This window comes from Prionailurus bengalensis, chromosome D2, assembly GCF_016509475.1.
Source record: "Prionailurus bengalensis isolate Pbe53 chromosome D2, Fcat_Pben_1.1_paternal_pri, whole genome shotgun sequence".
NCBI lineage: Eukaryota > Metazoa > Chordata > Mammalia > Carnivora > Felidae > Prionailurus > Prionailurus bengalensis.
The window spans coordinates 47,503,419-47,520,631 of record NC_057351.1 but is presented as its reverse complement, the minus strand read 5'-3'; the positions used below and the strand labels follow the sequence as shown (position 1 = coordinate 47,520,631).

The window sequence follows — 17,213 nt, the reverse complement described above, 5'->3', positions numbered from 1 at the left end:
GTTATTTTTTCTATGCATGGTTTTGTCACTAGCTTTTTATACTATGGGATTAAATTTAGGTACTTGTGCCACAAAAGACCTCCCAAAATCCAAAGCAATCTTAGGAAAGAAGAACAAAGCTGGAAGTATCACAATGTCAGAATTCAAGATATACTACAAAGCTATAATAATCAAAACATTATGGTGCTCACAAAAATAGACACATAGATCAATGGAATAGAATAGAGAGCCCAGAAATAAACCCATGCTTAAACGGTCAATTAATCTACAACAAAGGAGGCAAATATATACAATGGGAAAAAGACAGTCTCTTCAATAAATGGTGCTGGAAAAACTGGATAGCTACATGCAAAAGAATGAAACTAGAGCACTTTCTTATACCATTTCTCAAAATGGGTTAAAGACCTAAAACCATAAAACTTCTAGAAGAATACATCGGCAGTAATTTCTCTGACATCAGCCTTAGCAAAATTTTTCTAGATATGTCTCCTCTGGCAAGGAAACAAAGCAAAAATAAACTATTTGGATTACACTAAAATAGAAAACTTTTGAATAGCAAAAGAAACCTTCTACAAAATGAAAAGGCAACCTACTGAATGGGGGAAGACATTTGCAAATGACATATCCGATAAGGGGTTAGTATCCAAAATATATTAAAGAAGTTATATAATTCAACACCCCAAAAACACAACTAATCTAATTAAATTTAGTGACCTGTAATACTTTTCCTTCCTTTGCCTGGTTAGTAAACTCCTACTCCTCTTTTAAGGTGCTTCTTCTCAGAGATTGTCCCTAACTCCCTATCTTTCAGGCAAAATGAAGGTCCTCTCATTTGGCTTTCCAAAGATGTTGATATCCTTTGATAACAACTGGAAAGATTATATTATTGACACTAGTTATAGCAGACTGCATGCTCTATGAAGGGAGGGACAATTATCTCTGTAAGCCAGGGCTAGTCTACAGACTGGCTATGAAAGTTCATTAAATGTTTAGTGACTTAAAGTGAGAGGCAATAAAGAATCAAAATAAGACAGAATACACAGAAACTCACAGGTTACCTTGTAAGATTTCCTAACTGTTTTATTGCCTAGCTAAGTACCTTTAAGTTGTTTCCTTCTGAGTTTAGAATGTAACAACTCCTGGGCCGCCTGGGTGGCTCAGTCAGTTGAGCGTCCGACTTCAGCTCAGGTCATGATCTCGCGGTTTGTGAGTTTGAGCCCTGCATCGGACTCTGTGCTGACAGCTTGGAGCCTGGAGCCTGTTTCGGATTCTGTGTCTCCCTCTCTCTCTGCCCCTCCCCCACTCACACTCTGTCTCTCTCTCCTTCAAAAATAAATAAACATTAAAAAAAAAAAAAAAAAAAAGAATGTAACAACTCCTCCTTCTTTTACAGAATAGGAAAATAAGACCAGAGAGGTAAAGAGATTTAACTACTTTTAAGCAGTAGAGTTAAATTTTGAAAAAACAAAACAAAACAAAACAAAACAAAACAAAACCAAACCAGCAACTCTAGGTCAACCCTTTCTATTATGCCAAGGTTGTACAATAACACACAATTATTACAAAAATCTGTAATCTAGGTAGGCATCTTACAGTTTCATAAAGTGACAGAAATCCATTTTTATATGAAAAAACCCTACGCCATAAACAAATTTCAGTTTTATAAGTGACTCTCTAAATATCAATCATAATGAGGAACAATTTTGGAATTACATACCTGGGGCGGGGGGGGGGTGGCAAGAATGCACAAAATTTAGTCAATCTTGTGGATATAAGACTATTTTGACAACACAAATACTGAGGTTTATGAGCATATCATACAATGTTCTCCTTTTCTAAGTGAGACATACAAATGAAAACCTATTTACCTTAAAGATTCAGATAATGGTGTTAAAGTGCCATCTCCCCTATCTACTACACGAAAGAAATTCAACTGATCTCCTTCTCGGTATACCAAAAATGTAACTTGTTTGTTGCAGGAGGTCTTCTCCCAGACCTCATCTCGACTGGAATCCATGTACTCAGCCATCTCCCTAAGTGGATCTTCCATAGGAACTACAAATGGAAAAATCGATAAACAAGCTTTCAATTTATATCAAGTTTAATGCATGTTAGTACAGTGACAGGATATAATGTGCTGAATTGGAACAATCGTGTGCATACAACATAGAGTCCATGATATTCTTTAAGTAAGTTTCTGGTCTTTTTGTAGTTAATACAACATTCCCTATGTTGAACTAATATGAAATAAATAAAATGCATTATTAGGATGTTACATACAGGGCTTAACCAAATACATCAGTACTTTCCAGTACCACGAGAGTCTGTATATTTGCTGGTTCTAGGACATAATTACTTATGACTATTTTCTTTTCACACGCCTGCTTCCCATATATTCCAATATTGGTTATATCAGTATTTAAAAGCAATATAAATTCCATTTACTTTACATTAAAAAATAAACACATACACATAACTGGGAGACATATGTTAGAAATCAGAAGCAAATAAATCCCTCTTTTTCTTTCTGGTTTTAGATTCTTCTTTGATTCTGGTTTTAGATTCTTCTTAGAGCTGTTTCTTGACATGAAGTTAGCTAAATGCAACAACAATTTAGAACACAAGGGGGCCACTGAGTATACTAAAACTGCAGTGTGTGTTATGGTCAGTATGTTGCTTCTTGAAAGCATCCTCCCAGGACCCCACTGTCTTGGTAGGTATCCATGTGTCCAGAGCATAAGGATTACAGGGGAGCCCCACTACTATAGGCTCTCGTGGCCTGTAGTGGTCCTCAGGTTTGATACTGCAGCCATCATTACAACTTGCTCTTGTCCACAGCAGCCACAGATGCTGCTCCTGTGGTGGGAAGGGCCTCAAGAGATTTCTAGTTCATGGAGTAAATGTTCTAAAAGATTCTGACTTAAGTAATGATTACAGGGAAAAAAGTTTGCTCCCAAAAACTCTCATTTCAACCTGCAGAAACATTTTCTCTTTCCTAAAAGGGCAACAATTTCTTAGATTCCCTAACTTTAATAAAAACAGCTTACTTATTAACAGAATCACAGTGTTGTGCTACCCTCTACAAAAGTTATAGCAATGAGTTATAGCAATAAGAAACTTTAAGTTGTGAAAGTAAGGTAAAAATATTAAAGACATTCTCATACCCTAAATCCAAAAATGACCACTGCTTAAATACAAAAACCAGAAATAATAAAGTTTAGCTTATTTCATAAAAACATTTGGGTGTTTTGATCAACTCTTGCATAGGCACAAAATGTGCAATATTAAAAGACATGTTTATAACAAGTTCTTGCCATTTTTAAGTTAATGCTACACTTTCCACATTACACGAATAAGAAATAAAAACAATGCTACTGCCATTACTAAAGCCATGAGAAAGCCTTACTTAAATCAATATGGTGTGCCTTATTTAAGGAGCCACTGAGATTGAATATGTGTGTGCATCCATGTGTGTGTATGCATACACCTTTCATAACAGGAAAACCACTTTGATTTCACCAGGTATAAGACATTGTTATATATAGGATACAATTTAGTTTTAGAAAGGATTTTCTATGTTGTTGTGATAATGATTAATTCAAACGTAATTTTAAAAGCTAACCATTACTGAAACTCACACAATAAAGGTATTTGCTAAACCATAATTTTTAAGTAAGACTAAATAATTATAAATATGGTTTCTCAAATACAATATGGAAAAATTCTAGACCTGGGTATATATAGTTTTTCTTCTTAACAAAGTTCTCAAGGATGTAGGGAGACAATAGCAAGCTTTTAATTTTAAAGAGGTTGATTCAACAAAGGCAAAATTATTAAACATATAATTTAAAATATGAAAAAAAGACAAGTTCTAGGTGCTGATTTTTCAGATTTATAAAGAAGGCACAGAAAGTTGTGGGGAAAAAAATTATTACACAGCTTCCACTACCTAAGGGTAGTGATGCTTTTTATTTTCATTTTCTCAAAAGGTAAATAAAACAAAATAAAACCCACATACATATATTCTTAACTCAAAATCTATAGCACCTACACTTCTCATAAACATAAACTAATTCTGGTCCTAATAAAAGTAGATGTTCTGATAAAACACCCTGGTTTAAAGACAAAGCTATACAAAATAACCAACTTTCCAAATTTTAATACAGTGGAATTCACATGGCACTAAACACTGTATAATTCTATCTTACCATAATGGCTCCATAAACACTTTAGGGTTCTTACACTACAGTCAGAGTTGGTACTGTAAACATTGCCTTATGTCACATAGGATAATTTTACAAGCCCAATTTATAGAAAGTCCCTGATATTAGGAGTGCTAGTTAACCAACTCTAACATTGCTACCTTTGCTTTTTTTCTAACATATCCAAAATAGTTGAACAACTAAAGTAACATATCTCAGAAAGTCCTCCTGAAGCAGCTAGGAAAAAGATGATAATATCCCTAATCTAACCCAAATTATGGCACACAGAGATAAAATTTGACTCATGGAAGATGTAAACCAGCAGTGGAATCAATGCTTAACCTCAGTCTTCAGGATTAGTAAAGGATCAAACAAATATGAAGGCCTTCCCCAAATGAGGCCCACAGAGCAGGAGTACTCTGAGCAGTCTAAGGATCCCACTTCTTCGTGGGAATTCATGTGACAAACCTGAATCAGAAGCCAATGTGAATACTCCCAGTTCTTCCCATGCTTAGAACTCTCTTGTTAATCACATCTCTGCTCATGTCATCTTTTCCACAATCATCCTCCTACTAACCTATTTCCACAGACACTGTCACACTTCCCTATTTCCTCCACAGCACTTGTAACTGCCTGGAATGACATCAAGTCTTTACATCTTTATTTTGAGCACTGTCAGGAAGCAGAAACTTTTTCTTCCATGGAACACTGTACTGAACACCTAGTAGATGCATAAAATATACTTGTTAAATGAATGAATGACTTCCAGAGACCGCCCACATTCTGAAAAAGGACTCAATAGGGCCACAATAATATCCATGAAACCCAAGCGCAGCACAAACCAGGCTAACAGGCAACTTTAGAATTTTCTATAACAACCATTACATCCAGAGCTGAAGACTCAGTGGGTAAAAAAGCACAAACTGGTATCCACCTAAACACAATGATAACAACATATTTACACTATGCTATTCCATTTCCTTTCCCTGTACTGGTGAGATTTTTTTTTAATATCCCTGGTTCCTGTGTCTGGGCATTTAGGCTTTAAAGAACAATAGTTAGAAAAACAAATGTCATTCTTCTAAGACCTGATAGCAGAAAAAGAACCTGATAAAACTTGGGACTACAAAAATACCAACTGGCTTAAAAATTATTATTGTCAACTTTCTTTAATATACATAATTAACAAATGCCTACCTCTTCTAGTATTTATAGGTCCACCACGCATAGCCAATACCAGCTTCAAGGTACAACCTTCTGAAATGCTGTGGATAGTTAACACAAAAACAAACCATAACCATCGAAGTGTATTTGGTGTTACATATACACATAATTAATTATGTGCTAGGTTATCAGGCATAGTACTTACCCTCTGTAATAAAAAAATATATATATAGCAATATGCATAAATGCAAAATGTTAATTACTTGCATAAATAATGAAAAAGTAAAGAAGTTCTCATAATCTTTAAATATGACACAACTCAGAATAAAAATACTGTAAAGGACCTCTGTGATCATGTAGTTTAATCCCTTCGTTTCACATGTAAAGAAATCGAGGCCCTAAGTAAAAAAGAAGTTTGTCCAAGACCCAAAGTGTTAGAAAACAGATCTATTCAATAAGATAGAAAATTGAAAAATAGCAAATCTACAAGAGCTCCAGAATCCCAGTGTTATTCTAGATATTCTACATGGCCTCTGACCCTTTTGTTCTTAAGAATGAAGAATTATGTAAGAGAAGAGAGCAAGAGAGACCAAAGCAAATGGTGTATCTGTAATCACTGGTGCATACAGTGTCACTTAGCAGCAGCAGGAGGGCTTAATGAAAAATTAAAGATTTGGTGAAGAACAAAACTCTCTTCCCCAATACTCTTTATCTTTATCAAGTGTTTTTCTCTTTAATTTCTCACTATTTTTTAATTAAATAAAATTAATTAAATAAAAAAATAAAAATTTTTTTAATGTTTTCTTATTTATTTTTGAAGGAGAGAGAGAGAGACAGAGCATGAGCAGAGGAGGAGCAGACAGAGAGGGAGACACAGAATCCCAAGCAGGCTCCAGGCTCTGTGCTGACACACAAGCTTGAACCCATGAAATGTGAGATCATGACCTGAGCCAAAGTCAGACACCCAACTGACTGAGCCACCCAGGTGCCCCTTAATTAAAATTTTTAATTCCAGTACAATATATAGTATTATATTAGTTTCAGGTGTCCAATATAGTGAATTCACCAATTCTATATGTTACTTGGCGCTCATTATGATAAGTATACTCTTAATTCCCCTCACCATTTCACCCATTCCCCTACCCACCTCCCCTCTGGTAACCATCAATTTGTTCTCTATAGTGAAGAACCTATTTATTTTGTCTCTTTTTTCTTTTGCTCACTTGTTTTGTTCTTAAATTCCACATATGACTGAGATCTTATGGTATTTGTCGTTTTCTTATGTCACTTAGCATTATACTCTCTAGCTCCATCTATGTTGTTGCAAATGGCAAGATTTTGTTCTTTTAATGGCTGAATACTATTCCTGTGTGTGTGTGTGTGTGTGTGTGTGTGTGTATCCATTCATCTACTGATGGACACTTAGGCTGCTTCCATAATTTGGCTATTGTAAATAATACTGCTATAAACACAGGGGTACACATATTCCTTTGAATATGTGTTTTTTTTATTCCTTGACCAAATTCCCAGTACTGTAATTACTGGATTATAGGATAGTTCTATTTTTAATTTTTTGAGGAATCTCCATACTGTCTTCCACAGTGGCTGCACCAGTTCGTATTCCCACCAACAGTGCAAGAGGGTTCCTTTCTCTCCACATCCTCACCAACACCTATTATTTCTTGTGCCAATTTTAGCCATTCTAACAAGTGTAAGGCGATATTTCACTGTAGTTTTGATTTGTATTTCCCTGATGATGAGGGATGTTAAGCATCTTTTCATGTATCTGTTGGCCATCTGGATGTCTTCTTTGGAGAAATGCCTGTTCATATCTTCTGCCGATTTTTTAATTGGATCATTTGGTTTTGGGGTGTTGAGTTGTAGAAGTATTTTTAAAAATTTTTTTAATGTTTATTTATTTTTGAGAGAGACAGAGAGAGGCAGAGTGTGAGCAGGGAGGGGCAGAAAGAGAGGGAGACACAGAATCTGAAGCAGGCTCCAGGCTGTCAGCACAAAGCCCAATGTGGGGCTCGAGCCCATGAACCACGAAATCTCGATCTGAGCTGAAGTCGGAGCTTAACCGACTGAGCCATCCAGGCACCCCTGTTTTTTTTTAAATTCATTTATTCATTTATTTTGAGAGAGACAGAGAGAGAGCAGGGGAAGGGCAGACAAAAAGGAGAGAGAGAGTGTCAAGCAGGCTCTGCTCTATCAGCATGGAGCCCAAAGCAGGGCTCGAACTCACAAACCATGAGATCATGACCTGAACCGAAACCAAGAGTTGGATGCTTAACCAACTGAGCCACCCAGGTGACCCTATAAGTTTTTATATATTTTGGATATATATACATCCTTTATTGGATATTATTGCAAACATCTTCTCCCATTCAGTAGGTTCCCTTTTAGTTTTGTTGACTGTTTTCTTCTCTGTACAGAAGCTTTTTATTTTGGGACATTTGGGTGGCTTAGTCTGTTTAGCATCAACTTCAGCTCAGGTCAGGATCTCATAGTTCGTGAGTTTGAGCCCCACATCGGGCTCACTGCTGTCAGCGCAGAGCCTGCTTCAGATCTTCTCTCCCCCTCTTTCTCCGCCGCTCACACTCTCTCTCTCTCAAAAATAAATAAACATTTTTTTAAAAAGCTTTTTATTTTGATGTAGTCCCAACAGTTTATTTTTGATTTTATTCCCCTTGCCTCAGGAGACATACCTAGAAATGCTGCTACAGCCAATGTCAGAGAAATTACTGCCTGTGCTATCTTCTAGGATTTTTATTCTCACCCAATACTCTTGTAAAAATGGGGAAAAAAAGAAAGTAGTTAGGTGGGAATGGGCCAATATTAAAAGAAAGGAGAACAGAAGACAAGATCAAAAGAGAGAGATCTAAAAAGACAGAGGATACAGAACTTGGTGTAAATAATGAAAAAGTAAAACAGAATCAAAGGATAAAGATCAGGCAGTATGGAGTAATGAGCTAACACATCTTAAGGTTCAGGATTTACACTTAAATCTAGAGGTCAAGGGGCGCCTGGGTGGTTCAGTTGGTTGGGCGTCTGACTTCGGCTCAGGTCATGATCTCATGGTTTGTGAGTTTGAGCCCCAACATCAGGCTCTTGCTGACAGCTTGAAGCCTGGAGCCCGCTTCAGAGCCTGTGTCTCCCTCTGTCTCTCTGCCCCTCCCCCACTTGTGCTTTGTCTCTCTCTTCCTCTCAAAAATTAACATTAAAAAAAATTTTTTTTTTAATCTAGGGGTCAGAACTATTCAGAAGGGACAGGATCCAAGGATTCAGAAGGAAAACACTAATATACGGAGTTGTAATACTGAGCATCTATAAAACAGCTAATATGTAATTACACTCACTTGTAATCACTCAAGCAATAATCATCTTCAAGTTCCATGTTATTCCAAATTAAGTGCTGCTGACAGATGGGTATACCTTAGGGGAAGGTTATAAAAATACGGTTAAAAATTCAATAGAATCTTCAAAAAAGTATGATTCAAATCTATTTTATTAAAGAACTACTACTACTAATAAATCAAACACACTTCTAGATTGAATGCTAGGTGCTTAGCTAAAATCAACAGAATGACTGAAAGTAGATCAAGTCCACTCCACTCACTTTAGAATGGTATGTTTTAATAACTGTCTACCCTGAGTCAAAGTATAACATTAGGGAGCCCATTAAAAAACAAATATCACAAAATCAGCCCTGAAGAGTTTAAGACTTAAGGCCTAGGGGCACCTGGGTGGCTCAGTCGGTTCAGCATCCAACTCTTGATTTCGGCCCAGGTCATGATATCTGGTCGTGAGACTGAGCCCTGCATCGGGCTCCACAAAGGGTGTGGAGTCTGCTTAAGATTCTCTTTCTCCCTCTCCTTCTGCCCTTTCCCTGCTCACATTCTCTCTCTCTCAAGAAAAAAAAAAAACAAATTGAAGACAGTTGTTAATGCTGCAAAGTACAGTCTTCATTCATGTGTAGTTTGTTCAAAGTATATTATGGGGGCGTGAAAGGGGTGAAAGGGGTTAAAATGTACAAACTCTCATCTATAAAATGATTAGGTCATAAAATATATAAAATAATGTATAACATAGGGACTATAATTAATAATATTGTATTGTATTGTATACCTGAAAGTTGCTAAGAGAGTAGACCTTAAAGTTTTCATCACAAGATAAAACTTTTGTAACTAGGTATGGTGATGGATGTTAACAAGACTCATTACAGTGATCACTTTGCAATAAATACAAACATTGAATCACTATGTTGTGTACCTGAAACTAGTACATCAATTGTATCTAAGTTTAAAAGTATAGAACATTTAATTTAGCTTACAAAATTAAACTAATTTAGTTTATGTTTGTTAATGCTGTGAAGTACAATCTTCATGTAGTTATGGGGGAAGGTGGGTCATATCCCTAAAATGTGTTCCCAGAGTAATATTATTTAGTGACTAACATGGCATCTTTCACATGTCTCCTAAATGGAAAAGTCAATAATATTAAAAAAAAAAGGACAGAAAATATAATTTCCAATAAACCTTAATGTATTAGAAAATTCCTTCCACCTCGGTGTTTATATGTGATTGCATATTAACATGTTCTTTTGTAGAGCCTGAACATTAATTACAGAATAATTCAACATTGAAAAAAAAAAAGTATGCTGTAGACCATTTTCAATGCTAAAAATTATAGTCTACAAGAGAGTTTATTTGCATTTCTGTGATGTTAAAGAAATATTAATAAGGAGTATTATACTTTTGCAAAGTACAAATTTAAACACCCAAAGAATATCTGTACCATTCTAGCCAAAGAGTATTATCTATTCAATAGGACATTTAATGGACACTGATGTTGATGAAAAACTTTCTTCAATACCTCCTACACGGTCTTCTCAAATTACTTTTTCTTATGATACTAAAACTTGACTAGAATAATAACAGTGGTATGTATACTAGCATTTATTATAAGCTAAGCATTGTTAAAAGTGCTTGACCTGTATTATCATAAATTAACTGCAACCACAATTATCATAATTTAACTGCGACCACAATCTTGTGAAGTAGGCATCAATATTATGTTCATTTCACAGGTTATAAAACTGAAGTATTGAGAGATTGACACAGAGTAGATAGAGATGTGAAGCCCCCCAAAGGCCAACTCCAGAAACTGCATGCTTAACCTTTATGCTAATCAGTCTCTACAAAATCAGTTTTCATAAAGCAAAAGTCGCTGTCTGGTGATGTTTCAGTAGTACTGCCTGTTAGAAGACCTGGTATCTACTAAATGTTTACCAAATGTTCCAAAAGATCATCATGGAATACAGTCACAGAAGGAGGAGGCCCTAAGCGGGAAGGACACAATTATATCTCTCAAATGAAACAGTTTAGTTGTTTTTCTTCCAGCTAAAAATTAGTGTCAGGTAAAGAAAGGCTTTAAAACTAGAAATTATTTCACAAATTATTTTAACAAACTGGAAATTTGCCTAGGTCAACTTTTCAATCAAAACTATAGGATTTCTCTAGCATAATTAGATAAAGCAATTTGGCCAGGTACTAACTACCCTGTTTACATTCAACCCACATCATACAGGTATTATTTTCTAATGGAAACTTTAGAACTGGATTAAAGACACAGTAATAACACTACTGAGGTACATCTCCTGCAAACACTTTAAATGAACTGAGCCAACATTTATCAGGCTAAAATAAATATTATAAGGATGGCAAGCAGGCAAGACAGTGTGAAAGAAACATCCAAAACTGAGCTGTGATCCTAATGGCTACTTGAGTTGCTGAATGACTTTGAGGAGAATATCAACCTCTGTGAGGCTCAGTGTCCTCTCTCACACATTAAAAAACACTAGGATTCTTGGGACACCTGGGTGGCTCTTTTGGTTAAGGGGCTGGCTCTTGGTTTTGGCTCAGGTCATGATGATCTCATGGTTCGTGAGTTTGAGCCCTGCATCAGGCTCCACACTGACAGTGCAGAGCCTGCTTGGGATCCTCGCTCTCTCTCCCTTTCTCTCTGCCCCTCCCCTGAGCACGTGTTCTCTCTCTCCCTCTCAAAATAAATAAACTTAAAAAAATAAAAACAAAAATTTAAAAAACCACTAGGGTTCTTTCTAACAAACACACTTTAAAAATCTCAAATACACAGAGCTAACCAACTTTCCTTTAAGACAGCATTGCCAGATTTAATAAATAAAAATCTGGCAACCCCATTTAAGGTTTGCTTTTAAACCTCAACTCTTTAAACTTCAACTCTTATTTCTCATACAACTAAATCCAGAAAAATTAATTCCTATAAAACACGTATTCCTAAAAAATAAAGATTACATATATAAAAACGTTTTATTAAGTGTTCTAAAACATTTTACAAGTTAAAATATTATAAAAATAACAGTCATTTGTGAAAAGTAGACAACTTGGAGATATATAAAAGAATATAAAAACTACATGTCATCCTAAACCCAGTAGAATCTATTCTTAACATTTTGGGTATATTTCCTTTTAAAACTTTTTTTTTCTTTTACCAGAAATGGGAACAAATTTTGTGAGCTGTATCATAAACTACTTTTTTCAATTAATATATTATGTGCATTTTTCACATCAATAAAAAAAACCCCATACATTGTGTTTAATGACTGAATGGTACTCTAATATTTTTCTGTCGTAACTTATTTACACAGTCCCCTAATAAGAGAATTTTCACCTATCCAATTGTTCACTATTCTAAATAAATCTGTGAGAAGTGATATACGAGTATGAGTGTTTTTGTAAATGTGTGTATGTGTGTTAATCTGCTTGGGTTGCCCTAACAAATACCACGGACTGGTGGCTTAAACAATAGAAATTTACTTCTCAAGGCTCTGGAGGCTGGGAAGTCAAGATCAAGGTTCTGGCAAAGTAGGTTTCATTTTAAGGCCACTTCTCTTGGCTTCCTGTGTACTCATATGACTTCCTTGTGAGTGTGCACAAGAAAGGGAGCTCAGCTCGCTGGTGTCTCTTCTTAAAAGGGCACTAATCCCATCAGAGGGTACCTCATCTAACCCTAATGAGTCACATGTTTCTTTAGTCTTTTTTTTAGAGTTTTCACACAGATACTATGTAGTTGAGAACATAGTCATATCTGCATGTAGGAAATAAACTAGAATCAATAGCACCTATGGATAATTAAAGACACTGGTGGACCCCTGCTCCCATCTCCCAATATCTCCTCCCAAAACAATACAGGACAACAAGAAACGAAATGATTCTACACAAAAGTCATTTCCTTCACTCTCCTATCGTGAAGACGGAAAATGTCTAAACTTCAAAATAAATGGGAATAAGAGGGGACAATCACCCAATCCTCATGAGTGAAGTATCATGCTCCTGCCCCTGCAGGGATGACTGAGAAAAATTTCAGAGAAGACACAGATGGAAACTAGTGACATTATATTAAGCCCAATATAAAATCATAATGAAGAAGAAGAAACTATTCTAAGACTGAAAAGTCTACAAAAAGGACTCAGGTAGATCAGAACACTGACTATAAGGAAGGGACTTTAAAGCCAAGCAATTTGAAGAAGCTTCTGTGAGAGGCAAGAAAAACAAAAGAGGAGGAGCGTCTCTGAGTAATTCAGTGCGGGGTGGGGAAGGAGCAAGTGGTGAAAAGAGTCTTGCAAGACAAAAAAAGAACCACAAAACTGGAAAACTCTTAACTCCCTCCAACTCACATCAGCACAAAACAAACATAAAACATTTACTAAAATATCTGGACATGGCCGTAACAACATAAGAGAGCACCATTAAACAGTATCTATGAAACACTCCATACCACAAAATCCAACAGGAGAAAAATTTATAAATCCATACAGAGTTAATGATAATAATAATTAAGTTATATAATAATTTAAAAAATTATATCACTTTACGTTGTATAACATATATAGTATACAGTATGTAAATATATACTTCTATATTAAATAAATATATAATTTTAATTTCTAATGTTATTCCAAACCTATCAACTAAAGTAAATTTTACTCAGAAAAATAACTATAAAGCAGAAGAAAAGTGTAAGGCCACACCTGCAACAGAATTAAACATAGTCAAGCATTTGAAGATACGAAAGAGCACTTTGAATCAGAACTTCAAAAATTAAGAACAGAAAATGTCTAACACAAAAAACAAAAACAAAAAAGGAAGAAATTGCAAAAAAAAAAAAAAAAAAAGCAGACTAGACTCAGAAAAGAAATGGAGGAAAAAGACAAAATTACCTCAAAATGAAGAACAAATTACAAGATACCAAGAGATAACAGACTTAAATACACATTTAGTAAAGGACAAGGCAAGAAAACAACCAAGAGGATGAGAAGGACATAAAGAAGGAAGAAGGGTCAGAGAGAAAGTAGTGAAAATGGAAGACAGGCCAAGAAGGAATAATATTCACATTATCAAAATCCAAAAAAAAGAAAATAAAGGAACAGAACTAATACTGAGAATAATAATCCTAAAAAGCTTCCAGAAACAGAAAAAATCTGAATCTACAAATGGAAAGGACCCAGTAGGTACCTGGGAAAATTAACCTAGAATTATTAAACCCAAGACTTAGTCTCTAGTAATAAAACTATTCAATTTCAATAATAAAGATAAAATCCTCAAGAGTTACATGGAAAAAAACCCAAAGAACTTATAAGGCAAAGGACTTAGACTGGACTGAACAACAACAAAAATAATCTGACTTTATTATTATTTTTTTAATTTTTTTTTCAACGTTTATTTATTTTTGGGACAGAGAGAGACAGAGCAGGAACGGGGGAGGGGCAGAGAGAGAGGGAGACACAGAATTGGAAACAGGCTCCAGGCTCCGAGCCATCAGCCCAGAGCCCGAGGCGGGGCTCGAACTCACGGGCCGCGAGATCGTGACCTGGCTGAAGTCGGACGCTTAACCGACTGCACCACCCAGGCGCCCCAAAAATAATCTGACTTTAAAATGAGCAAAGGATTTGAGTAGACATTTCTCTAAAAAAAGACATAGGGAGGGGCGCCTGAGTGGCGCAGTCGGTTAAGAATCCGACTTCAGCCAGGTCACGATCTCGCGGTCCGTGAGTTCGAGCCCCGCGTCGGGCTCTGGGCTGATGGCTCACAGCCTGGAGCCTGTTTCCGATTCTGTGTCTCCCTCTCTCTCTGCCCCTCCCCCGTTCATGCTGTGTCTCTCTCTGTCCCAAAAATAAATAAACGTTGAAAAAAAAAATTAAAAAAAAAAAAAGACATAGGGATATGGACAATAAGCACATGGAAAGATGGTCAACATCACTAATCATCAGGGAAGTACAAATCAAAACCACAGTAAGACATCATCACACCCATTAAGATGTCCATAAAAAAACATAAAACAGAAAACAGAGTGTTGGCAAGGATGTGGAAAAATCTGCACTGGTGCCTTGTGCACTACTGGTGAGAATACCAAATTGTGCAGCTGCAACAGAAAACAGTATGGAAGATCCTTGAAACATTAAGAATAGAATTACCATATGATCTATTAATTCCACTTCTGGGTATATATTCAAAAGAAATCAGGATCTGGAACAGATTATGCATGCCCATGTTCACTGCAGCATTATTCATAATAGCCAAGAGATGGAAGCAACCTAAATGTTTATCAACAGTTAAATAGGTAAAGAAAATGTGGTATAAACTTACAATGGAATGTTATTCAGCCTTTAAAAAGAAGGAAATCCTGTAGACTTGTGTAAAGATGGCTGGTAAGGAAAATCCTAAGTTCACCTTGCTCCACAGACACACCTAGATAACAATCACATCAGTGCAACCAACCCAGAGAACAATCTCAAGACTGGCAGAACAGACTTTTCAGTTAATTGTAGAGAGGAAGCCACATCAAAAAGCAGGAAGCAGGAAGCCACATCAAAAAGTAGGAAGAGAGGGGCGCCTGGGTGGCGCAGTCGGTTAAGTGTCCGACTTCAGCCAGGTCACGATCTCGCGGTCCGTGAGTTCCAGCCCCGCGTCAGGCTCTGGGCTGATGGCTCAGAGCCTGGAGCCCGTTTCCGATTCTGTGTCTCCCTCTCTCTCTGCCCCTCCCCCGTTCATGCTCTGTCTCTCTCTGTCCCAAAAATAAATAAACGTTGAAAAAAAAAAATTAAAAAAAAAAAAAAAGTAGGAAGAGCAAAGACGTAGTGGAGAACCAAACTCCTGAGGAGAAAACAACTGGGAGGGACACCACAAGCACAGACAAGGAAGAGAAGCAGACTCCACGCCAGGTATCCCAGGCACAGGGACCGTCACTGGGAAGACAAGTCTCTATAACATTTGGCTTTGAAAAACAGTGGGGCTTAACTTCGTTTTTTTACTACCAGTGGGGCTTAACACCCAGGTACTTTAAAATTCAACAGGCTCAGCTCCGGGAAAGCTGGAGGGCAATAAAAAACTGAATCTCCACCCATAAAGAGACAGTATAACAAGCAATCTCATGGAGATACAGCATGAAAGAAGCAGTTTGAAAAGTGCCTGGGGTGGGGCACCTGGGTGGCTCAGTGGGTTCCAACTTCAGCTCAGGTCATGATCCCGAGGTTCATGGGTGCATGACACTGGGTGGTGACAGCTCAGAGCCTGGAGCCTGCTTTGGATTCTATGTCTCCCTCTCCCTCTGCCCCTCCTCTCTCTCTCTCTCTCTCTCTCTCTCTCTCTCTCTCTCTCTGTGTGTGTGTGTCTCTCTCTCTCTCTGTGTGTCTCTCTCAAAAATAAACAAATATTAAAAACAATGTTTTTATCCTGAAGGAGAAAGCAGGCAAAAACCTCTCTGATCTTGCCCGCAGCCATTTCTTACTCAACACAGTCTCCAGAGGCAAGGAAAACAAAAGCAACAATGAACTATTGGGACCTCATCAAAATAAAAAGCTTCTGCACAGCGAAGGAAACAATCAGCAAAACTAAAAGGCAACCGACAGAATGGGAGAAGATATTTGCAAACGATATATCAGATAAAGGGTTAGTATCCAAAATCTACAAAGAACTTATCAAACTCAACACCCAAAAAACAAATAATCCAGTGAAGAAATGGGCAAAAGACATGAATAGACACTTTTCCAAAGACATCCAGATGGCCAACTGACACATGAAAAAATGCTCAACATCACTCATCATCAGGGAAATACAAATCAAAACCACAATGAGATACCACCTTACACCTGTCAGAATGGCTAACATTAACAACTCAGGAAATAACAGATGTTGGCAAGGGTGCAGAGAAAGAGGATCTCTTTTGCACTGCCGGTGGGAATGCAAGCTGGTGCAGCCACTCTGGAAAACACTATGGAGATTTCTCAAAAAACTAAAAATAGAACTACCCTATAGCCCAGCAATTGCACTACTAGGCATCTATCCACAGGATATAGGTGTGCTGTTTCGAAGGGACACACGCACCCCCATGTTTATAGCAGCACTATCCACAATAGCCAAAGTATGCAAAGAGCCCAAATGTCCATGGATGGATGAATGGATAAAGAAAATATATATATATGTATATATATGTACATATATATATATACACATATATATACGTATATATATACATATACATATATATACGTATATATATGTACACACACACACACACACACAATGGAGTATTACTCAGCAATCAAAAAGAATGAAATCTTGCCATTTGCAACTACGTGGGTGGAACTGGAGGGTATTATGCTAAGTGAAATTAGTCAGAGAAAGAAAAAAATCATATGACTTCACTCATATGAGGACTTTAAGAGACAAAACACATGAACATAGGGAAGGGAAACAAAAATAATATAAAAACAGGGAGGGGGACAAAAGAGACTCATAAATATGGAGA

At 36.8% G+C, this 17,213-nt stretch overlaps 1 protein-coding gene across 5 annotated transcripts in view; it reads right to left on the bottom strand.

The window, feature by feature from the left end:
- The window catches only part of ZFAND4 (zinc finger AN1-type containing 4), an 89,896-nt gene that overhangs the window by 26,704 nt on the left and 45,979 nt on the right, over positions 1-17,213 (bottom strand). For 4 of the 5 annotated variants that reach the window (XM_043596866.1, XM_043596867.1, XM_043596864.1 and 1 more), the window contains exons 3-5: positions 8,726-8,801; positions 5,400-5,467; positions 1,869-2,055 (exon numbers count right to left, since the gene is read on the bottom strand). In XM_043596866.1, coding sequence (XP_043452801.1) covers positions 1,869-2,055; positions 5,400-5,467; positions 8,726-8,801 — 331 coding nt within the window. The remainder of the gene's footprint in view (positions 1-1,868; positions 2,056-5,399; positions 5,468-8,725; positions 8,802-17,213) is intronic. The other variant, XM_043596868.1, reaches the window with a different exon arrangement.